Raw genomic sequence first — 22,828 nt, forward strand, 5'->3', positions numbered from 1 at the left:
GGACCAAAGTCCGTAGTTTAGGCCAAAGGCTCTAGTTTAGGGGGCCAAAGCCCAACCCTTTAGGAAAACACATAGAAATGCTAAGATTAAAAAAAACCAGAAAACTTTCACAAGACTAAAGCCTTTGATGTAGATAAGAGAATTGAAGCACAGTGAAAAGCGATTGCTCTGGGGGCAGTTGCCCTTGGTGCAGCTAAACCTAAATGCTGGGAAAGTGTGTGAGCTCAAACCTTCAAGTATATTCTGCTGGTTAGCACTTGGGGGACGTCCCACATCTCACCCTAAGCTGTTTCTTTGTTTCTTGGGGTGTTAGGCGCTTTGCTGATTATCTCATTGTTTCTTTTTGTATGTAACATAGCTTAGTTTTATGACTCCTTTTGATAGTAAATTACTTGAACTATTTTAAACTACACTTGCTTTAATGAAGATTGTCATGTGGCCAGTTTATGTTTTCACTTTGATTGATTAACCACCTGTTTTTCTTCTGTAACTTTCTTGTCTTTACAATAAAAACTGAAGCAAAAACTGAACTGGGGCTGTGCCTGGGCTCTCCTCTTGAAGTTTTCCCTTCAGCCTTATCATTGCTCTGAATACATGGGCTCTGAGTAATCTTTTGCATCTCTGTCACTCTGTGAGAGGTGACAAGGCTCACCGCTAGCCCTTCTCCCTTCACTACCTCCAAGGTAATCCCTATCCTTCCAACACATGCGTGTCCCCTGTAGTGGACAGCTGCTGTTTGTGGCCGCCATTCAGCCCTCCCCCAGGACCTCCTCATCCCTCGTGCAGCCCATGTGGGTCCAGGGAAGCAGCCCCCACGCCTAGCTCCAGGGGCCAGGCCTCATGGGGAATTAACACCCCTGGGCCAAAATGACTGGACTCACAACACAGTTCTGATCAAGGAAACAACGGCATTTATTTGCTGGGGGCATCTGAGACAAAAGCTACATTACAGAGAGAGAGAAGGTGCTCCTCCCTGGCAGTGAAGAGGGATTCCATAGAAGCTGCAGGCAGCCAGATCCTTGGAGGTGGTGGCCTGAGATGAAGCAGATACTGGAGAATGTAGAGGGGGGCAGGAAGAGACTGGGTATCTGGTGAAATTATTTATCTGCTGCCAATACCCCTGGACTTTTCCGTTTCATAAGCCAAGAAGTTTCCTTTATTGATTCAACCAATTCCTTTTATTGTTAAACCAAATACTGGAAACCAAAAACAGCCTAGCTAATATAGTTCCTTTTGGATAAAAGTCTCACATCCACCTTTAGTGTCAATTTTTCAAAATAAATTTCCTGACTCAATCGTTAAGTTTGTCATCTGAACTGCCAGACCACACATGCCACTAAGTGGGTCCCTGATGTGTGATACCCCCAGCTTTCAGGGAGGGCCAGGAGCCGTCGTCTGCTCTTCAGAGCCTTCACCCATTGGGCCTCTGTCCATCTTTCCAGCCCGGGGACCCAGTGTTCACCCCACAAGACCCAGGCAGCAGGGCCTTGGGTGGAGAAAGCAGGTGCAGCCCTGATCACACTAAGAACGGCTCCCTTGAGAGGGATGGAGCTGGGCCCTCCTCCAAGGGGCAGGAGCATAGATGACCTCTGGCGTTCATGCACAGGCAGGGTGTTGGAGGAACCAGTGCCACCCAGCTCACACCTCTGCCCCCTCCCTGGCACCATGAAGTTTCCTCTCAAGCATCGAGAAGTGGACAAAGTGAAATGCCCTGTACGCAGGCGGCCCGGGAAGCGTCCAGGTGCAGAGGCTTAAGCCAAGTCCCAGCTCTGATACTGCCTTGCTCAGTCACCTGTTAGTCCTAATGGTGAGAACCACCTGCTTCCAGGAGGAGGAGACAAGCAGACAGGGTGCTCCAGAGAAGAGCTGTGTCACCAAGGGCCAGGACACCACATCTGTGAGCCACGGTTGGCCATCTCTTCACTTCTGGCTTCAGTTTGTTTACTGAACACAAGGGAGAGGATCCCTGCAGAGCTTCCCCACCCTAAGCTGGGGTAAGGGTGAAGGAAATTGACTGAGGTCAGAGTTGTGGCTCTCACTGTACAGTCAATGGTTGGGGGATCAAGGTGGCACAGGGACTTGCCCAAAGTCCCACCACAGAGCTGGGGTGACTTTCTGACTCCTCAGCCCCCAACCTGCTTTTTCTTCCTTGAGTGCACACTGGCTGCAGCAGCTGAGGAGACCTAGGGATGGCTGTCACTTGGCCTCATGTGGAGGTTAGCTGAAGGCTATGCCGGATCCGCCAGAGGTCAGGTGACAGGACTGGACAGCACGGCCAGTTGCTTCCCTTTTCAGCTTGGCAGGGAGTCACTTGAGAGTTTATTCTCAGTGGGCTAAACATGAAATGCTAAAGCCCATCCCTCCAAACAGCCCCTTTCTCCTTCTCAAACTGAGGCACTTCTAGAAGCTGGCTGGACTCAGATTCTGGTTCCCCCACTTGAGTGCTAGGTGCCTTCGCTGTGCTGTCCCACCTCTTCTGTAGGGTGTGGGAGCAAACCCAGGTTAAGTGCTGAGTGGTGCTTGGCACCTAGCAAGAGGCAGGTACACCCCAGCTATTATTAGTAGTATGAACCAAACTGCAACATAAGAACACATTTAATGCAACATGCAGCTGCGGCCTGGCGTTGGGCTCCTCCAGAGGAGGAGAATGCTATTTGGAGAACCCCTTCTCCACAGCTTCAGTCACTTCAGGGTGCAGGAAACGGCTGGCCAAGCGTTCGATGTCGTCCAGCGTCAGGCGGCTCAGAGACCTCTCGTAATCCTGGGGAGAGAAGGCCAGGAGGATTCAGGGCGAGCCAGTCGGGGGGGTACACTGTGACAAAGGTAGGGGCTGGGAGCAGCTGGGACTGGAGTGGATGTCCAGGGTTACCCTTCTCACCCTCTGCAGTTGTTCCAGGACCCTACTGGCATCTGCCGCACTGAAGTGGCGAGCCAAGACTTTAGAGATCAGCTGCCAGACAGGTGGGGGTGATGAGTTGACAAGTTTCCGGGCAGTGCCTTCTTCAAGTAACACCTTCTCCAAAGGTTTGACCACTAGGTTGAGCTTGGAATTGGGCCCAATGCTGTAATCCGATAGTCGTTTCCCATCTGCCAAAGAGAGATCGGTGGGGTTCCCTACCCACAGCTGTGGGGGTGGCCCCAGGAAGCGATGCCGGAGCGGAGGGCTGTGGCATCTGCCTGTGGTGGATTCAGCCACCTCCCCGAGTATCAAATGGCATTTGGCGCTGGGAGCCAGCGCCCCGATTCATCACACTGATGCCCGGGTCTGGCCTGCACACCCCGTCCCCCGACTTCCTGCGGGGCTCCCTGAGCGTCTCCTCTTCCTGGTTACCTGCCAGGGCCTTGCCCTTGAACAGCAGCCGCTGCTGGCGCACGGGGACGTTCAGCTTCTCCGAGACCAGCTGCTTCAGTGTGGACACCAGCTCGTCCTCCGGCACCTGACCCGGCCAAGGGTGGGAGGCAGGAGTTGAGCCCGCGGCCCCCGGGCGGCGACGCCCTCACGTCCCCTCCTGAGGGCAGCTCTCCCGGTCTCCCCGGTCCGGCTGGCCCGGCTGGCCCGTCCGCCCCGTCCGCCCCGTCGCCCGGTCCCCGCCCTCGGCCCCTGCCCCTCCCAGGGCCAGGAGGGGTAAGTGTGCCAGCCGGGTAGGGTGGCTCGGGATCGGCGACCCCTACCTGCAGGCTGCACTCGCGGCCCTGGAGCGCCTTCACCGTCAGCTGCATGGCGGCCGCCGCGGCGTCCACTAGGGCCGGCGAGCACCCCAACCGCCACCCTACCGCGCGGCGCCGCCCCGGGCGCACGCCGGAACCGCCCGCCGCCGCCGGAAGCAGCGAGAGGGGAGCGCCCGACGCCCGCGGGCCGCGGATCCTGGCCCGCGCCGCCCCGCCCCCGCCGCTCGGCCCCGCCCCAGTCCCGCCTCCGGCCGCGCCCCACCCCGCCCCAGCCGTTCGGCCCCGCCCCGGCCCCGCCTCCGGCCCGCGCTCCACCCCGCCCACGCCGCCTGGCCCCGCCCCCTGCCCGCCTCAGACCCACGCCCCAAGAGGAGTCCCCTTGGGGTCCGCCTCACAAACGCACGGCTACCGCCCAGGCTGACAGACCCCTCCCACCCACAGCGACAGTGCAGGGAAGCAGCTTGTCCAGCCAGCCGGGGTTGAGGGGGTACGAGTTGGGCCAGGTTTGCTTCATCTGGGAGCTTGGGCTTGGGAAAAGGAAGAGCAAAGGGCAAAGATTGGAAGGGACCCAAGCTTGCTTCTCTCTTTTATTGAAATATATTTTCTGGGCAGTGCCCACCTACCTAACTCAGCATGGCCTCTTTGGCACTGAAAGCTGGAGAATAAAAAATCAGTAAAAAAAATAAGCCTGGATTTTTCTGAGTGCATAGTGCATGAGAACTAAAGGCCTTTGGTACACAAGAACTGTGGGGACAGTGGGCGGAGTGTGGGGGCTGGAGGTGATGAAAGCTTGGCCCAGGGGCCTCAGGGAACTGGGAAGAGACTGCTATAGATGAAGTGGCCAATGACCAAGGCCAGCATCTCGGAGGTGCTGCTCAGCGCCACAATGAAGGGGGCCTGTGAGGCATAGTCGGCTTGAAGGCGGCGGAATGACAACTGTAGCATGGCCAGGGCCAGCAGGCTGTTCTGCACCCCGACCTCAATGCTGACTGTCCGCCGCTGGGCCACCGGCAGCTTCAGGAATGTGGCCAGGCAGTAGCCCACCAAGAGGCCAACCAGGGGCACTGTGAGGCCCACCAGTACAATGGGCAGCCTCACACCTGCCAGGATGAAGACCCCCATGTGGTAGGCCAGGAAGAGGCCGCCCAGGAGGAGCACAAAGCTGAAGGGCTTGATGACCAGCAGTAGCCGCTGGGAGAACTTGGGAAGCTTGGACTTGATCACCACACCTGCCGCTATGGGGATGGCGATGAACAGCAGGGTCCCCAGGATCTTGGAGAGGGGCACGTGGAGTGTTTCATGGATACTCAGCAGGCGGCTGTAGATGGCTGAGGACAGTGGCAGGAAACCAGTGGCAGCCACTGTTGAGATGAAAGTCATGGAGATGGCCAGGGTGACGTCCCCTCCAAGAAGGAGGCTGAAGAGGTAGCTCCCCCCGCCGCCTGGTGACGAGCAGGTGATGATGAGGCCCAGAGCCAAGGCCTTGGGCAGCTTGAAGACCTTGGCCATCAGGAAAGCATAGAGGGGCATGACCAGAAACTGGCCCAGGAGGCCCAGCAGCATGGGCTGGGGGCTCTGCATGAGCCCCTTCAGAACCTCGAGTTCCACTTTGCACCCAAAAGAACACTTGTTGACAAAGATAAGAGGCAGGAGCAGGTAGAGTAGTGGGTTCTCTGAGAAGTGGGCCAGGTCATTGCCGAGGGTGGCAGGGGTGTCTTCAGCAGGTGAGACCTTGATGCAGAAATCTCTCCGTTCTTCAATCAGCATGGGCGGGGCCCCATGGGGGTCTACGAGCTGGATGTGGAGTGGGGCCAGTCCAGCCAGGCCAGAGTGGATGCTCACCACGAAGCCACCCCCACCACCCCAGGTTATGGCACTCACGTTCTTGATGGTCAGCACCTCTGTGTCCAGGGATGTGACCCTCAGTGTGGGTCCAGGCCCCGTTCCATTGGCCTGGCCTGGGTACTGGCTCGAGATTACGATGATGCCCTCGCTCTCCTCGGGGAACTCAAACTCCATCACAGAGCCATCCCCAATGCTCAAGTAGCGGCCCCCTGTCACTGGCATGGTGTGGCCCAGAGCCGTGCTGAGGTTGGCACTGGCTGTCCCTTGGGCCCCCCATGGCAGGCTGATGAGCAGCAGGGCAGCTCTGAGAATGCCTATGGGGCCTGTGCAACCACCCTCCCCTCCCAGGCCACGCCACCGCCAGGAGCTGCCCCTGACCCTCCTTAACACCATGGCTCCTCCTGAAAGATGGTGTGCCCAGGCCCTCTTTGGCTTAGGAAAGTATCCCTGCTGGTGCTGTTGGGTCATCCTGAGAAGGGTCCATGGGTGGGTCCTGTGCAGCCTTTCTTGATGGCACAAGTTTCCCTGAGGAGAGAAGGGATACAGAGAGGCAGCTGGTAAGGGTGAGCAGTTGCAAGTCCAGTAGCAAGGGGATCTGGAAGCCCACTGCTGGGAGACTAAGCAGGGCCCCTTGCCCCAGGTTTGGGGACAGAAGGGCAGTGACTAGTGCTGGCCCTTGATTGCCACTTGGCTATCCCCTCCCCCAGCACAACTGCCTCAAGCCATGTCCAGAGCGGAACTCCAGACAGGAGTTCCCATTCAGCCTGCCAATACCTACTGACTTCCCTGGGCTTGCCCACCGCGGTGGCCTCTCATGAAGATGTTCTGATATCAAGGGATTCAGGAGAGCCACCTCCAGCCCTGTCACCACAGCCCATTGCCCGCTGGCTTTGTGATGCAGCTACAACGGGGCTGCAGCAGTACCAAGCAAGGTTGAAATCTTCAAAAGGCTTCCGAGGGAATGACAAGGAGACCAGCCAGATGAGAGCAAAGGGTGCTGATGGGGAGCACTGGCTCGGGCTAGAACCGGGAGGCCTTCAGAGAGTGGCCTACAGGGTTTGAGTGTCATTTGCCAGGCACAAAGTGGCTGGCAAAGAGCCGTGGGCAGTGGGTGACAATTGAGCCAAGGGCCCCAGGGGCTGATATTTGCCACCGATACACAGTTGGGAACAGTGCTGCTGTGGCTACCTGGCCTGCCCTACCTGCCCTACAGTGACGAGATGGGGGTCCTGGTGGGAAGCAGGTCCCTCTTCACCGGGAAGTTGCCAGAAGGGGCAACAAGAGTGGGTCCGATAGAGCCACATGTCCACTGGGGGGCTTCTCCTTCTGTCAAAGCTCCCACTTCTCTTGGCAGTCCCAGATTCTGAGCTCCTAGAACCACTGCATTATATCTGAGAAGCTTTGCTCAGTGTCCACGGGCTCCTCCTCCTGCCTACATGTCCCCCTATCAGAGCCTCAAACTGCCAGTGGGACTATGAGTGTTTCCAGGGGTGCGGTGCCTCTGGGTAAAAGGATGAGGTCCACCTTCCACCACTTCTCAACTTGAGCAGCCACCACCCTACTATCATCTCACCTGCTAAAACTGGGGCAACCAGGATGGGGACACAGCGGTTTTACATCACTACCTTCAGTTGCCTCATGCCCTGTAGTGTCACAGTCCTGGAAGAGGCTCCTGCCTCTCTAGATCCTATCAGTCTTTGGCCCTGGCCTCCCTTCATCTGAGACTGGAAAGAGGGGGAAGTGGGGGATGGCAGGCAGCATAAACAAAAAGCTAAGCCCACCCTTGGGAGTCTCCCCTGCCCCCTCCCCAGGCTGGCATGGCCTCTGATGGCTTGGAGTTTGGGTCACTTACCCTGGAGGCCTTGGTCCAGCCTTGTGTCTCACCGCTGAGGAGGGAGGCGGGGAACCCAGAGTGGGGTGGGAGAAGCAAAGTGGAGGGGAAAAGATGAAGGCACCAGGACTGAAGCCACCAGGGTGGCATGAACCAGTTCAGAACGGAGAGGCTAAGAGCCATCCACCCCATACCCCAACCTTCCAGTAGCTGCTGGCGGCTTTAAGTCGCTGCTAGAGGGCTTTGGCCAGATCCGCCACCGTTTCTGCTTGAGGGGCCAGAAGAGTTTGAGCAGATGCTCCCCAAGGCAGGGGAGGCAACCGCGGCCCGGATGCTTTTTTCCACAGTGGCCGAGTGTTCGGGGTTAGGGGAGGCCGGGAGTTGTCGGATGGGGCAGGGTGAGGAGAGGGAGAGAAGGGCACGCCGCCGCTGGCAGGCCGGCGACCCGCTCGGGAGGTCTCGAGGTCGCGGGGGCCCTCACGTCATTCCCGGGCCCCGCGGCCGCGCCAGGCTTCGCGAATGCGCGGCGGCGGCGGCCCTTTCCAGCTGGGCCCGGCCGGGTTGGGGCGCCCGAGTGGGCGATCGCGGAGCGGGGCCGGGGCCAGAGGCCTCCTCCCGCCCGCCCGCCCCTTCCCGGCCGGAGGCCCTCACCTGCCTCCGCGGCCGCAGAGCTCGAGCCAGCCCCTGGCCCAACCGCCCGACGCCTGCGAGCTCAGCCCGCCAGGGCCCGGCTCCTGAGCCGGCCCGGCCCCGCCCCGCCGCGCCCGCCCAAGCCCCGCCCCGCTCAAGCCCCGCCCCGCCGCGCCGCGCCGCGCCCCGGTTCAGCCCGCAGAGGCCCCGCCCCGCGCCTCACGGCTCCGCCCCACCGCGGCGGCCCGCGGACCTCCGGCGGCCGTGTCGGGTTCCAACCGGTTGTGACATCTCTGGGGGTGACGAGCCGACGCGGCGCGAGCGGTCGGTACCGATGCGGCCCCGGCCTCCTTCAGCCCCTGGCGGCGGGCCTGAACCTTCCGTGGTCGTCGCTAGGGCGACCCGCTAAGGGAACGGGCCCCAGGCGTTCCCAAATAGGCTGCGACCTCTGGGGGGCGGGGGGACGCAGGGTCGGCCATTAGCAGGCCTGGGACGCCCGCCGGCTGCTGCTAGGGGCGGGATCCCGGCGTGAGGGTCTTGGCCACGTCGCCGCCGAGGGCGCTCGGCCCTGGGGCTCGAGGGCCGAGTCCGACCGACCCGGCCCACAAGCTCTGTGCCGTTTCCCCTTCTTTCGTCGAGGCATTGACCGAACGCCTGTTTCTATACTGTGGAGCATGAAGTGGACTTGTCCACCTTTCAGAACTATTTGGCGCCACCAGCAAGGCCCGGAGGCTCCACGGAAAAGGAATGGAAACAGATGGCAGAAAGACGGGAAAAGAGGTGGTGGGAGGCTGTAGAAAGGACGTCGGAAGGCGGTGAACAAGTGCCGAGTTAAAGGGCATTTGTGTGTTCCCAAAGCTTGCTGGGGCAACTGGAATCAGTCTGCACTACTCTAAAGACCCTCCTGTCACGGCTGTGATGGACGTCGGTGATCCCCAAAGTCGGAGGTACTTGCCCCAGGGAGGTGCACAGACACATCGCTGGGGATGTAAAAAAACAAAAACAAAAACAAAACCCCCCCCCAACAACCCGTAGCATCTCACTTAATTTTTCAGAAAAATAATTGTAATAACTTAAATATATTTACGTTTAAATGTATTTTAAAACTTAAAAAAATTTATCTTTGTGTGTGTTTTATAAAGTTCAAATTTCGGCTGGCCGGTTAACTAAGTTGGTTACAGCGCAGTGTTATACCAAGGTCAAGGGTTCAGATCCCCATACCGGCCAGCTGCAAAACAAGAATAAAAAAGAGTTGACGTTAGTACGTGCATATGACATACAAGCAAATATACACAGGTTGGGGGTGCATGCTCAGAAACGTTTGATGTGTGGATGATCAAAAATGTTCACAGCCCTAGCTCTAGGTTGTTCATTAGCCTCAGAGGACCAGTAAGACATAAGCCATTTGCATGTGGGTACTTGGTGTCCTAGAATGTTTGTACTGTCCCTCTCAAATGGGGTTGAGGGGTCCTGATGGAGGTGGTACTTAGAGCTGGGAAAGGTGAGCAGGCTGGGCATGGCACATGCTGGGGCTGAAGACCACGGTTTGGAGAAGGGCATCGAGGGTAGGGCTGTCATGATAGGGTAAATTGGCCAGAGGGACGAGGGAGGCGGGTCCCCTGGAAGAGCTGAGGAAGGAAAACCTATAAGATGTGTCCTTGCAGGAAACCTGAACTTTCATATTCCAACTGCCTGTGCTCTTGATCCTGCCTGATGCTGTCAGTGAAACTCACCTGGACCTGGCCGTTTGGCAGCCATCAATTCCTCTTGTGTGCTGGGGGCCAAGGAGAGCACATGCAATCAGAAGACTGCTCTCCATGATTGCCAATCACTTCAGCCTTCCCTGCAAAGCTAGAGAGGGCTGCTGGGATGTCTGAGATGAAGAATTTGGTGGCCTTGTCTGCAGGAAAAGGGGACGGCTAAATTAAAGGCAAGACAATGTTCATAATTGGTTTAGGGTATTAATAGTTTACCCCAGAAAAGAACGACAAAGGGCTCTACAGATGAGGCAAGGATATCTAGTTCCAAAAGAGAAATTGCGTGGGCTGACAGAACAGTAGAACAAATGAGAGCTACAGCTGAAACAACATGATGCGCTTCACATGGGAGACCTGCCGCTGCATTATGTAACAAGGTCACGGTGCCGACCCAAGGCATGCCTACCTCCTGCTGTCCAGGCAGGGCCCTCTAAGAGTACTATGTGACGAACAAGCAGGCATGGAAGCCATATACAAGTGTACGTACAAGTATGAGTTCAAGGAAATTTAGTGACAATTTTTCCTGCCCAGCGTCAAGTCACAGCACCTCAATTTTCTCTGGGGGAACCGTCCCTTCTCCACTCTTGGTACACATGGTTTGCATGTGGATGACCCCAATGCTGACCCCTGGCATGGGGACATGCCCAGGTGTAGCCAGTTAGAGCCACTCAGATTGGTGCAAGGATAAGCCCATAATCCAATCTGGACCAATGACAGACCCCAGGGGCTTGTACTGGAACTGTTGGAGTGAGCAGGACCGAAGCCATGTTGAGACCTAAAGCTGCCTGGGCTGCAGACGGGGGGAGGATTTTTAAAAGGACAGTTTTTTCTCTCCACTCTTGCTTCCCATCCCCTGACTTTCTTATCTCGCTCGCTAAGTAGGAAAACAAGGCTGAGAAGCTAACTAGTATTGTGCAAAGCTAACAGTTCTTTTTATTTTTATTTTTATTTTTTATTTTTTTATAATTTTATTTTGTCGATATACATTGTGGCTGATTATTGCTCCCCGTCACCAAAACCTCCCTCCCTTCTCCCTCCCCCCCCCAACAATGTCCTTTCTGTTTGCTTGTCTTATCAACTTCAAGTAATTGTGGTTGTTATATCTGCTCCCCCCCCCCGGTTTTGTGTGTGTGTGTGTGTGTGTGTGTGAATTTATATATTAATTTTTAGCTCCCACCAATAAGTGAGAACATGTGGTATTTCTCTTTCTGTGTCTGACTTGTTTCACTTAATATAATTCTCTCAAGGTCCATCCATGTTGTTGCAAATGGCAGTATTTCATTCGTTTTTATAGCTGAGTAGTATTCCATTGTGTATATGTACCACATTTTCCATATCCACTCATCCGATGATGGACATTTGGGCTGGTTCCAACTCTTGGCTATTGTAAAGAGTGCTGTGATGAACATTGGGGAACAGGTATACCTTCGATTTGATGATTTCCATTCCTCTGGGTATATTCCCAACAGTGGGATAGCTGGGTCGTATGGTAGATCTATCTGCAATTGTTTGAGGAACCTCCATACCATTTTCCATAGAGGCTGCACCATTTTGCAGTCCCACCAACAATGTATGAGTGTTCCTTTTTCTCCACAACCTCGCCAGCATTTATCGTTCAGAAAGCTAACAGTTCTTTGAGACTTGTAGAGTTTTGAGAAATGACCAAGGCCAAATGACTGAAGCTGACCTTGGGCACCAGCCAAGTCACTGGTGCAAATCAAAATCTTGCAGGGTCCTGAGATAACAGCAAAGATGAGAACAGAAACCAGATGAGGCCTTGGCAAGACCTAGTACCTGACCCATAGACACGGACCCCTCGTAACTCACAACTCCTGCTCTCCTGCTTTTCACCTCCCACATTCCATTCCCTCAAGCCTTCCTTTAAAAACCCCTCAGCAAATGTAAGTCTTTGAGATGGGACAGCCTGCCATCTCCTTCAGCTGAACACGTCTGCTTCTCTAACACCAACCTTTTGACTTCTGAGTTTTTTCTTTCCTTCCCAAGGGGGTGGGCAGCCGGACCTGAGTCCGGTAACAGAACAACTGGGAAGGTGGGAGCTCTTTTCTGCTAGGGCTGCTAAACTGGGAGCTCTATTATTGTCTCCTCCCTTCCCCCTCCCACCTGAAGAAGACAGCTTGTTGGAAAATGAAGCAAATACAGAGAAAAGCAGGGCTAAGAGATGGAGAGAGCCATGTCCCGATGACATTATTGGAGCTAGAATCACTTGGGCTTTGGGGTCCACTGTAGGAATAATAAATTCCATCCTATGCCCCCTTTTTTGCTTATGCCAGTGTGAGTTCGGATTCTGGCACTTGCAACTGAAGATGTCCCAACTCCTAAAAGGATAGGCATGGGGGGCAACACCCTGGCAAAGGACTACACAATATGTATAAAGCGTTGCCTCCACTTTGGAAAGTCAGGCAGGCCGTGCTCCACACCATCAGCTTCCTAGCCTGTGTTGGGCCGAGTAGGGTATAAAGCTGGCCTGCTGTTTCCATCTCTGTGATGCTGGCGACCCCTAGCAAGGCCGCAGCCCCCTGAAGAGGTAGGGGCTGTCATTGTGGCTCACTCCCGTGTTCCCAATGTGTACCACAGTGAGTGTATGGTGAACAAAGGAATTAAACGAACCAACGGGGGAAGGTCGTATATCATGGCAGTTGTTTGAGAGGCACAGTGGGGTGTATGCTCCTCCCAGCCCTGCAGTATGGACATTCATTGAGGTTGTTTCATTTGGGGGCAAGCTAGTAACCTTGTGGAATTGGACTTATCTGGCTTCTAACCTCCCTGCTCCATCGAAACTCTAAGCTCACCAGGGACCTTTACCTTTTCTGTACAAGGGGGACGATGGCAGTACTTACTTGCTGGGGTTGTTGTGAGGACTGTGTCAATAACTTGTGTATAACTGAAGGACTGATGGAAGGACTAAATTGAGATTTGCTTCAACATCTTTGGCCACGTGCTAGTCACTGTGGAAGCCATATGATGGGCACACTGGAGTTGATTATACTATTTTGTCTACTTTTGGAGATATTTGAAATTTTCCAAAATAAAAGGTTGAAAAAATGAATACACGATACTATAATGGTGGATACATGTCATTACACATTTTTGTCAAAACCCATAGAATGTACAACACCCAGAGTGAACCCTCATGTCCACTATGGGCTTTGGTTGATAATGAAGCACAATGTAGGTTCATCAATTGTAACAAATGGGAGGCTTGGGAGGGGACAGGGGTACATGAGGGGTCTTCAGAAAGCTCATGGAAAGATCTGTATTTATTTATTTTTGGTGGCTGGCCAGTGTGGGGATCCGAACCCTTGACCTTGGTGTTATAACACTGCACTCTAACAACTGAGCTAACAGGCCAGCCTCATCTCATCTTTTTTTTTTTTTGGTCGTTTTTTCGTGACCGGCACTCAGCCAGTGAGTGCACCGGTCAGTCCTATATAGGATCCGAACCCGCGGCGGGAGCGTCGCCGCGCTGCCAGCGCAGCACCCTACCAAGTGCGCCACGGGCTCGGCCCTCTCATCTCATCTTTTAATTCTATTTTCCCATGAAGTTTTTGAAGCACCCTCATATAAGAACTGTGTGCTTTTCGCTCAATTTTGCTGTGAACCTAAAATGGCTCTAGTGGTGCTGATAATATCAAGGTCCCTGTACTGGCCAGCCACCAAATAAATAAAATAACTCTTAAAAAAAAAGTCTACTAAAAAAAGGAACACACGTATAAGTGCTTGGCAGAGTCAGGGCTGGGTGTTGGTTGCCGTGCCCACCACCTCTGGGACAAGCCAGCTGGGTCCTTACTCCTCTCGCTCACCTCTGCAGTCCTGGCATCAGGACCACTTCCTCCCTGGTGAGCCTCTCCTCCTGGGCACCCCCGCACCTCTAACTCGACATCTGCCTGCACCTTAAACACATACTTTATTTCTCGAGGTCTCATTTGCATTGTGCTCTCCCTGGGACAGGCAGCACTTAACTTCTGGGAGTCTAAGGCTCAGGTAAGCCCATTGCCACAGCAGGACTCGTAAGCCCCCTGACACGGCCACCTCAAGGTGGGACTGGCACCTCAAATTACCATGACGCCCCGATGCCTCCCATCTAGGAAGCCCAAACTGCCTTTCCTCCATTTTTCAAACCCAGAAAGCTTCTGCACCCCAGGATTTGGTATTCTGGCAAAACTCCTAGTTTCTTGCTAGTTCTCAGTCAATGAAGGGATATAACTAACCTGCGAGAGATGCCAAGTAGCCCACACGACTCGGCCCTCGCAGCCCTGATTTCAAAGGGAGCCAAGGTCCGTGGGAGACACAGCTCCTGAAGGAGGCAGGGGGTGAGGGGAAGTACCTGGGCTGGTTTCAACCTCTGTCTCCGGACCACGCTGGGTCGGAGGAAGTCGGGGAGCTCCTGCAGCCTCAGAGTGCAGAACCATCTCTCCCAAACAAGGCTATGGTGACACCTGTCACATCTCAGCCACAGTGGGGCTTGTCGGTGGCAGGTTGGCTGAGCCTCTGTGACTTGTGCTTCCCCCATGATGGAGTTTGGATGTGTTGTCCCCCCAAAACTCATGTGGAAATTTGATCCCCAATGTGGCAGTGTTGGAAACTGATTGAGTTGTGGGGGTGGATCCTTCATGAATGGATTCATGCTCTCCCTGGGGAGGAGGGGTAGTGAGTGAGTTCTCGCTCTATTAGTTCCTGCGAGAGCTTGTTGCTTAAAAAGATCCTGGCACCTTCTCTCTCTCTCTTGCTTCCTCTCGCCATGTGATCTGCTTGTACCCGCCGCTGCCTGCCACTTTCTGCCATGAGTAGAAGCAGCCTGAGGCCCGTGCCAGATGCAGCCGTCCCAGAATCGTAAGCCAAATAAACCTCTGTTTATAAATCACCCGGTCTCAGGTATTTCTGTTATAGCAACACAAAACGGACTAAAACACCCCAGGACGCCACCCCTGCCTCTCCACTGATGACAACATCTGAATGCACTGTATTCCATTGGGGACCATTGATTTATTCAAAGCTCTTCTAGAAGGCGGCCCTCTGACAAACCTCAGGAGCCGCCACATGCTGTGTTAGGGACTGTGATCAGACCCCGGCTACCTTGCCACCCCAGGCCAGCCTGCTCCAAGGAGCCTGTCCTCCTGAGAGCAGGAAGTCAGGCTCATGGACGTGGCTGCCAGGTCTGCCTCCCCAGAAGGAGTCGTGTTGGAAACGGGCTTAGCCGCAGGGCAGCGACAGGCTCTGGAAGATGCCCCATCTGCTGGGTGGCTGCTGTCAGACTCGAAGGGTGCCAGGGAGAGCACCCAGGGCGTTCCAGCCAGGGGCACTCGGGAGTGGGGAAGAAGGCAGAGGGCTGGAGAAGGAAAGGGCTGGCTGGGGCTGACCTGCGGAGCAGCTTTCCGAAAACAAGGACCTGGCTACCTGGGCTCCCATGACGAAGCGGGACGGGGCCGGCCCCTGCCGCCCCCGCTACCTTGAGGCCACACTCTGGTCACTGTCTCGGAGCCCCGATGTGTCGGAGCAAGAGAGTGCTGCTGCCCAGGCGCTGCCCTCCGGGGCCGCTAGCGTGCTGCGCTGCGCCGCGGGATGCAGCCCTCCATCTCCAGCGCGGCGGGCCAGCCTTCGTACTTGTTGGTGTGCTTGCTGTTCTTCACGTGCTGGGCAGAGGAGCAGGCGGTCACAGCCCGGCCCTCAGGGCCAGGGGCCAGAAGCAGGCAGCCGACAGTGCACTCTCAGGGCATTTGCCCCTCTGCCCGTCCCAGGGAAAAGTGGCAACAGCTGCACTGGCCTGTCCCCTCGAAGATGGGCTGAGGTCGACTTTCGTACACTTATGTGCGCCTGGCACACATGGAGAAGATAGGCGGTGTGTCCCCCGCCTTCACCCGGCCCATGGGGAGCTGCTGGAAACTGCAGCAAGAGCAAGGCCTGGCGGGGCGGGGGGGCTTGGGGGGGATGGTCAGCTGCTCTTTCAGCAGCTGGAGCCTTCTAGAAACCACTGGAGCAGCCTGTTTGCATGTCATGCAGAGCAGGGCTTGGGGCTGTCGTGGCTTTCGCCAGGCTGGAGCCTCCCAAAGGTGAGGCAGTGCCTGGGCCTCTCTTCTCTCACCCAGCCCTTAGCACAGGGCCTGGCACATGTGGCCCCAGAGGATAGCCAGGGCTAGCGAGGAAGGGCGTGTAGTGTGACTCGGGGACACTGGATTTTGGGGGGAAGGTTTCGTAGTTGTGAGTCTTGCCAGTGTGAACCCTTTGCCACTTAAAGTCCCTTGAGGGTGAAATACGCACAGGACAGGGAAGGTCGGAGCTCTTGCCACTCCCTGTGCAGAAGGCCAGGGACGGCCAGGCTCTCCATCATACCTGCTCAAAAGGGCTCTTGTTCTGCACGCCCTTGGCCCCCACGAACACCCAGCTGTCCCGGAAGGCCAGCTCCTTGACGTTCCTGCTGCCCAGCTCACTGAAGAGCTTCCTGGTCTCTTCATTCATTCTGCCACACGGAAGGAAGAAACGTGAGCTGTTGCCGTAACAGGGCAAGGCTGAGCCTGCCCTCGGCGAGCACTTACTTGGTGGCTGGGTCGTCATAGGATGCCACAAACACCAGGGTGCCTTCATGCAGTGGCCGAATAAACTTCAACAGATCGTTGACATCTGCGGGGGCAAGTCTCATTGAACACGGAGCATCAGGCACCACCGCACACCCCTCCCCACCAACCCCTATTCTCTCTCTCTTTTTTTTTTCTTAAAAGATGACTGGTAAGGGGATCTTAGCCCTTGACTTGGTGTTGTCAGCACCACGCTCAGCCAGCGAGCCAACCGGCCATCCCTATATGGGATCCGAACCCGGGGCCTTGGTGTTCTGAACACCACACTCTCCCGAGTGAGCCACGGGCCGGCCCACCAACCCCTATTCTCCAAACAAGGAAACTAAACTAGGGATTGGGCCAGGGATGTGCCCCACCGGGATCACCAGTAAGTGCGGGGACAAACCGGTATAAGAAAGAAGCCAGGGCCATCCCTGCCTCTAGACAAAGTTGGCGATCCTGCCCCTCCCCCTACCTTTTTCGAACCCAAGGAAGTGCTTGAGAAGCCCTGAGCATGGGGACAGAGAGCAGCGCTTCAGGGACAGATGCCACTCACCTCCCGCCCACATGTCAAAGGCCCGGGCCTCGATGAGCTCACCGCTGACCCCTGCATCAAGAGAGAGGGAGGGAGTGGCCCAGCTGGGTAAGCCGCCAAGGCAACTCCACCCTGCCACCTTGGCCCCCCAGATTAGGCTCTGGGCACAGTGGGCGGGTAGCCACAGGGTGCAGCCCTTCTAGAAGCTTTTCCAACATCCCCCCATAGTCGTCCTCTTGTTCAGACAGCTGCAGTCCACCCAGAGCCACAGAGTCTCTGTCCGGTATTTGAGGCTCTCCAGGGTCTCCCCATGAACCACCCTCCAACCTCCTGGAAACTTCTAGATCTTTACTGCTATCATGCTTTTGTTCACTGGGTCGCTTCCTCTGTGGAGTCTTCAGCTTGCACTGACCCCTTCCCAGGACTCCCTGGGAGTTCCTGGAGGAAAGGGAGGAGACGGGAGAAGACGGGGACAGGAGGGGAGGGGAGGGCAAACACCCAGAAGCCTCCTGGAGAGGCGTGGGGAAGGAAGGTGGCAAGTCACAGCACAGCTCCCTCTTCTCTGGTTCCAAGTGTGACTCTGCAGCACAGGGGACTCACCATTCACCAGGGCGATGTTCAGCCCACGGCCCACGTTGTCCTTGATGCTGCTCATGAGCCTAGCAGGGGACAGATCTCGTGTGGGCACATCTGCTCTGCTCTCCCTCTCACAGCCAGGGCTGTTGCAGACTCAGCCTCAAATCCCCCCCCTCTCTCCCTGACCCAGCCCCATTCACCCCAAGGAACGCACATCTTGTCCTCGAGGCAGATCTTGGGCCCGATGACGTTGGCAGCTCCACTGACCATGCGGAAGGCCAGGTGCTCCTCAGGACATGGCTGGGGCAGGCCACACTTGTATTTCCTGGCCCGTGGCTCTAGGCAGAAACAGCAGGTGTGACCCATGGGCCAGGCCCTAGGGTCACCCAAGATCTGAGTGGCAGTGGTCAGGACTGGCCCACAGGGTCAGTGACCACAGAGCAGGGAACCAGCAGGGGGACGTGGCTCACGCCAAGGCCAGGGACGCTTCCATAGAAACCCTGTGTCCCACTGGCAAGGTGACAGGGACCCCAGGGAGAAGGCTTTCCTGCTACTGGTGGGAGAAGAGAAAGGAGATCGAGGGCTGGCCTGGGCCATTGCGCAGCCAGGAACAAAGCGGGGTGGACAAAGGCGGGCAGGAAGACCAGCGGGCGGGCAGAGCACGGGCTGCTCCAGTCCCCCAATTTCTACAGGGTTGGGGGGACAGGACAGCCGCTGTTATGGGTGGAATTGTGTCCCCACAAAAGATATGTTTAAGTCCTAACCCCCAGTACCTCAGAATGTGCCTGGTTTGGAAATAGGGCCTTTGCAGTTAAGATGAGCTCATACTGGAGTAGGTTGGGCTCTTAATGCAACATGACTGGTGTCCTTATAAGAAAAGAAGAGACACAGACACACAGAGGGGAGGAGGCCGTGTGAAGACGGAGGCAGAGGTTGCTGTGAGGCAGCCACAAGCCAGGGAGTGCCTGGGGCCACCGGAAGCTGGAAGAGAAAAGGAAGGACCCTCCCCTAGAGCCTTCAGAGGGAGCGGGCCCCTGCTGACACCTTGATTTCCAACTGTGGCCTCTGGAACCATGAGAGAATTAATTTCTTTTGTTTAAGCCACCTAGTTTATGGTACTTTGTTCTGACAGCCCCAGGAAATTGATACAGATTTTGGTACCACGAAGTGGGGTGCTCATGTAACAAATATCTAAAAACGTGGAAATGGCTTTGGAAGTGGGTAATGGGTAGAGGGCACAGGACTCTGAGGTGCATGCTAGAAAAGGCCTAGATTGCCTTTAAGAGACAACATGTTGATAGAAATATGGAGATCAAAGGCAATTCTGGTGACGGCTGAGAAAGAGAGGGCAGAACGGAAAGCTTCTGTTATCTTAGAGAACCCACGTATCGTCATAGACAGCCTGTTGCTGGAAATGTCAGTGTTAAAGGTGCCTTTGGTGATGTCTCAGAGGGAACTAAGGAATATGTGATCGGACATTGGAGGAAAGGAAATCCTTGTTATAAAGTGACAAAGAACTTGGCTGACTTGTGGTCTAGTGTTTTGTGGAAAGGAGAACTTATAAATGCTGAATTCAGATATTGAGTTGAGATTTCCAAGCAAAAAATATTGAGGGTGTGGCTTGGTTTCTTCTTGCTGCTTATAATAAAATTCGAGATGAGAGAAAGTGAGGAAGGAACTACTAAGCATGAAGGAACCAGACTGTGAAGATCTGAAAAATTCTCAGCCTGATCGTATTGCAAAAACTGAGAGTGTGTCCTCTGGACAGAACACCAAAGGTGTGGCTGGCCGAGCATTTGGTAAAGAGATGAGGCAAGTGACTTGTGGGTCCACCCAACCCTCTCAGCAGAAGCCTGGAATAGAGATGGGGTTATTCAGGAAGGATCTGCGGAAGACTCTCTTGTCTTAGAGATTGTCCCCCACGAATTGCATAAGAGACCAGCAAGGGTTTTGAGAGTTTTATACCAGCAGAGACTCTGCCAGCCTGGACGGAAAGGCACAGAGACAGGATAACAGGGAGGAAGGGCGACTCCAAGGGCAGAGCTATGGATGCAGAGGCCAGAGAGGGCACAGACCCAGAGGATGGGACTGTCTCCCGTTCCAGAGGGTGGGGTCGCCCCCGTGTTCCCAGAGGACAGACCATCGGGCCACAGAGGATTCTTCTCAGGCCTTGAAACCTAACGGAATTTGCTCTGCTGGGTTTGGGCTTGTTCAGGACCGGTGACCCCTTTTTTCTTCCCCTTTCTCCCTTTTGGAATGAGGATGACTATCCCACGCCTGTCCCACCGTTGTCTTCTGGCAGCAGGTAACTCATGTTCTAGGTTCCCAGTGTTCAAGCAGCCCCAGCAGGCTGTGACAGCTACTTTGGGGAGGGATGAATGGAGAACAGAAACCTTGGAGGACGGGGTACAGGCGGGGGTATCACAGGGGCAGCATGAGGGGCGGGCGTAGGGGAGAAACAGGGGTGACGGGAGTCTTACCTGCAGTCACTGAGCTCTCTGGGCCTGTGGGTAGAGAGTGTTTCTGTTAGCGTGATGGCCTCCCAGAGCCTGCAGCAGAGCTCTACACCATGGCCCTACAGCTCAGGGGCCAGGGGCTAAGCCAGGCTGGCTGTGGTATGCTCAAGTCTAGATGACATTCAGATGCAAAACTCCCTGCTCCAGGAAAAGGTTGAATTGGAATTGTAAAAACTCTGCATGTGACCTATCAGCAGTAACAATGTGTAGCGTCTCCTCCCCATCTCAGAGCCCAGCGAAAAGCCTGCAGGGATGAATAAGGGTGTCATTGCCAATGGTCACCGGAAGCTTCCCTGCCCCCTCGCTCTGCCCCTACTGACTCAATGGGGCATAGAATTCTAATGATCGCGCATTGATTGGCTTTCCCAGCTGAAGCCACTGGGTGGTGGGGGAAGGCTGTGCTTGATACCAGGAGACAGGCTGGGGACAGCCACAGGTACCCTGGCCGTGGAGGAGATAGAAAACCCATGCCGCCCCCACCCCTTCAGCCTCAGCCACAGGCCCAGGTGGCCACCCTGGTGACCTCTGTAGTGGGGCAAGGAAGGGCCCCAGACTCACTGGTGAAGAGCTGCTGGATGCGAGGAAAGCCACTGCCAGGCCCGCCGAGGAGGATGCTGACTACGACCCAGGTGAGGCCCACCGTGATGACTAAGGCCACAATGCGGAGGGGACCTGGAGGCAGGACAGACACGCGGCAAGCCCACTTCAGACACCAGTGCACTCCAGAATGACCCAGGGCCTGTCACGACCAGATCTCCCTTCCATGTGGGAAGAAGTTACTGGAAGAAGGTGAGGACCGGCCGCCATCCACCAGGCCTGAGCGGGAGACTCGAGCTCTGTGGCAGGTGGTAGGACACTGAGTTGCAACCCTCGAGGCTGCCCAGTTTGGTTGTCTCTGGAGGCCCGGAGGGGCCTTCTGGCTCCAGGAGGGCTCCAGCCCTCCGGCAGGCGCCCCCTCAACGTCCTGCCTGAGACTCAGTCCTCCTTCCTCCTGTCCTGACCGAGCGTCCGTTCACCTGCCACGAGCTGGATCGCAAGCTCCCCTCCCTTCCCAGACTTCTTGTCATAGTGACCATTCTCTCTGTCTTGCTTTCTCCTTTATTTTCAACATCTCCCATCTTCAGGAAGCAAAGAAGAAAAAGCTCTCCTTCAAAACCACATGCCCACCCTCTCTCTCCTAACTCACCTCTTCCCCGCCAAACCCCTCAAAAGTCATCTTTCCGTCCTCTCGCCTCCCACTCACTCCCCAGCCTACTGCCAGCTGGCCCTGCCCCTCCCCCCCAAATCGGCTTGCTGCCAGGGCCACGGATGACCTTTGCGGTGTCACCACCCCCGGCCACCTGTCGGCCCTGATCGTACTTGATCTCTCAGTGGGCTGCCCATGCCCTCCTGATGGAAACACTTCTCCACTGGCTCCCAGGACAGGCTGCTCTCCTGACCCCACCTCTCCGGACACTTCTCCCGGGTGAGATCGATTTCCTCTACCCTCCCCTCAAAAGCTGCACTTTCCCAGGCTTCTGTTCCAGGCTGAATTTTGTCTCTACCTATACTCTTTTTAGGTGATCTCATCTACTCCTAGGTCTTGATTTAACCACCATACACTGACTTCCTATTTTCTAGCTCCAGCCAAACCCCTCTTGAACCTACACTCTCCCAGCCAGTTCCTCCCAGGTCATAAAGCTAATACCTTAGCAGGTCTGAACTCCAAATCTTGACCTCTACTCTCCGTCCCACCCCAAACTGCCCCTCCCTAAGGCATCTTCATCTTCGTTATCCTGCCTGCAGCAGGGCTGTCATTGGGCTCTTGTCCAACCCGCGGCCAGGTCTGTCAGTTTCCTTCTGAGGCCACACCTGTCCACCCAGCCTCCTGGAGCCTCTCTCCCACCACTCATTTTCCAAAAAGCAGCTGGTCTGTTATCTGAGTTGGGAGATACTGACTATACCAATCCTCATCTCATAGCTCAGGGAGCTGAGGTCCTCAGAAGGGAAAGGTTTTCCTCAAGGTCACAGAATAAGTGTTTGTGCAGAGCCGCCATTTCCAAACCCAACGCAGTGGTCCCCCCAGGCCCCTTCAGACAGAGACATATGGACATCTGGGCCTCCAGCCAGGTTTCATTTTCGACTCTCTCCGGTTTGCTATGGAAGCCACCCACCTGCTAACCTCATGTCCACTTCTCCCGCTGGGCTGGGACTGCCGGCAGGTGCACTTTGGGGACCGTGCGCTCTGGCGGGAACAAAGCGGAAGGGTAGGTTTGGGTGGGGGTCAGGGACAAGCCTGTGTTGGGCCCCTGCTGGGGGACGGGCGCGATTCTTGGTACGACTTTTTCGTCCAGCCACCCAGCCAGGCCGGGTTCCTTGGGAACGAGGGGAGAAGCCGTGCCTAGCCAGGAGGACCTTGGGAACCCATCGGCTCACGGTCGTGCCCACAGGAGCCTCTGAGGCTGGGACGTGGAGGTTGTCCAGGACTCAGGCCCCTCCCGTGGGAGGCCCCGGGCTCGGGCTGTTCCTTCGGGCCTACAGGCTGGCAACGGGGGCCGGGCCGGCCGGGGACTTGCCTGGCCGTGGGGAGACTCGGGCTCCGTCAGGGGGGTGCCCTGTCGGGCCGGCCGCCCGCTCCGCTCGGCGACGGGAGGCAAGGTCGCTGCTCAGAGCGGCCCGGCAGGCCCGGCAATGGCGGCCCGGGGCGGGGCTCCAGCCCGCCCGCACTGCCCTGCCCGCGGGCGGGGCCACCCGGCCGCGCACAGGCCCCGCCTCCAGGCGCACCTCCGCCCCTCGCCCCGCCCCGCCGCGCTCCAAGGCTGAGCCACCCGGCGGCCCAGTGGGAGGAGCCGAGCCGGCCCCGCCCCTGATCCCGCGTGTGCCCCGCCCCGAAGTCTCCCTCTGGACTCTTATTGGGTGGG

At 56.1% G+C, this 22,828-nt stretch overlaps 3 protein-coding genes across 5 annotated transcripts; all 3 read right to left on the bottom strand.

Moving 5' to 3' along the window:
- Nucleotides 1–888: 888 nt before the first annotated feature.
- Nucleotides 889–3,844, bottom strand: UBL4A (ubiquitin like 4A). Its single transcript, XM_063084118.1, has 4 exons — nucleotides 3,673–3,844; nucleotides 3,332–3,437; nucleotides 2,879–3,087; nucleotides 889–2,761 (listed from the first exon to the last, which is right to left on the bottom strand). Exons 1-4 carry the CDS (start codon nucleotides 3,718–3,720, stop codon nucleotides 2,651–2,653), a joined length of 474 nt encoding a protein of 157 aa, XP_062940188.1. The 5' UTR covers nucleotides 3,721–3,844; the 3' UTR covers nucleotides 889–2,650.
- Nucleotides 3,845–4,250: 406 nt separating this feature from the next.
- SLC10A3 (solute carrier family 10 member 3) lies at nucleotides 4,251–8,035 on the bottom strand. 2 transcript variants are annotated; one of them, XM_063083965.1, is made up of 2 exons: nucleotides 7,997–8,035; nucleotides 4,251–6,039 (listed from the first exon to the last, which is right to left on the bottom strand). In XM_063083965.1, the coding sequence occupies exon 2, from the start codon at nucleotides 5,980–5,982 to the stop codon at nucleotides 4,474–4,476; it is 1,509 nt and encodes a 502-aa protein (XP_062940035.1). In that variant the 5' UTR covers nucleotides 5,983–6,039; nucleotides 7,997–8,035; the 3' UTR covers nucleotides 4,251–4,473. The 2 variants fall into 2 exon arrangements, with proteins under 2 accessions (XP_062940035.1, XP_062940034.1); XM_063083964.1 differs by having other exon boundaries at nucleotides 7,367–8,028.
- A 6,681-nt stretch (nucleotides 8,036–14,716) lies between these two features.
- On the bottom strand, nucleotides 14,717–22,504 carry FAM3A (FAM3 metabolism regulating signaling molecule A). Of its 2 annotated transcripts, XM_063083379.1 has the most exons (10): nucleotides 22,484–22,504; nucleotides 22,082–22,152; nucleotides 20,487–20,600; nucleotides 19,893–19,916; nucleotides 17,627–17,750; nucleotides 17,437–17,495; nucleotides 16,858–16,908; nucleotides 16,284–16,368; nucleotides 16,081–16,207; nucleotides 14,717–15,383 (listed from the first exon to the last, which is right to left on the bottom strand). In XM_063083379.1, exons 2-10 carry the CDS (start codon nucleotides 22,092–22,094, stop codon nucleotides 15,288–15,290), a joined length of 693 nt encoding a protein of 230 aa, XP_062939449.1. In that variant the 5' UTR covers nucleotides 22,095–22,152; nucleotides 22,484–22,504; the 3' UTR covers nucleotides 14,717–15,287. The 2 variants fall into 2 exon arrangements, with proteins under 2 accessions (XP_062939449.1, XP_062939451.1); XM_063083381.1 differs by lacking the exons at nucleotides 22,082–22,152; nucleotides 22,484–22,504 and adding an exon at nucleotides 18,186–18,279 and having other exon boundaries at nucleotides 17,627–17,788; nucleotides 20,487–20,550.
- Nucleotides 22,505–22,828: the final 324 nt, after the last annotated feature.

This window comes from Cynocephalus volans, chromosome X (assembly GCF_027409185.1).
Source record: "Cynocephalus volans isolate mCynVol1 chromosome X, mCynVol1.pri, whole genome shotgun sequence".
Classification (NCBI taxonomy): Eukaryota; Metazoa; Chordata; class Mammalia; order Dermoptera; family Cynocephalidae; genus Cynocephalus; species Cynocephalus volans.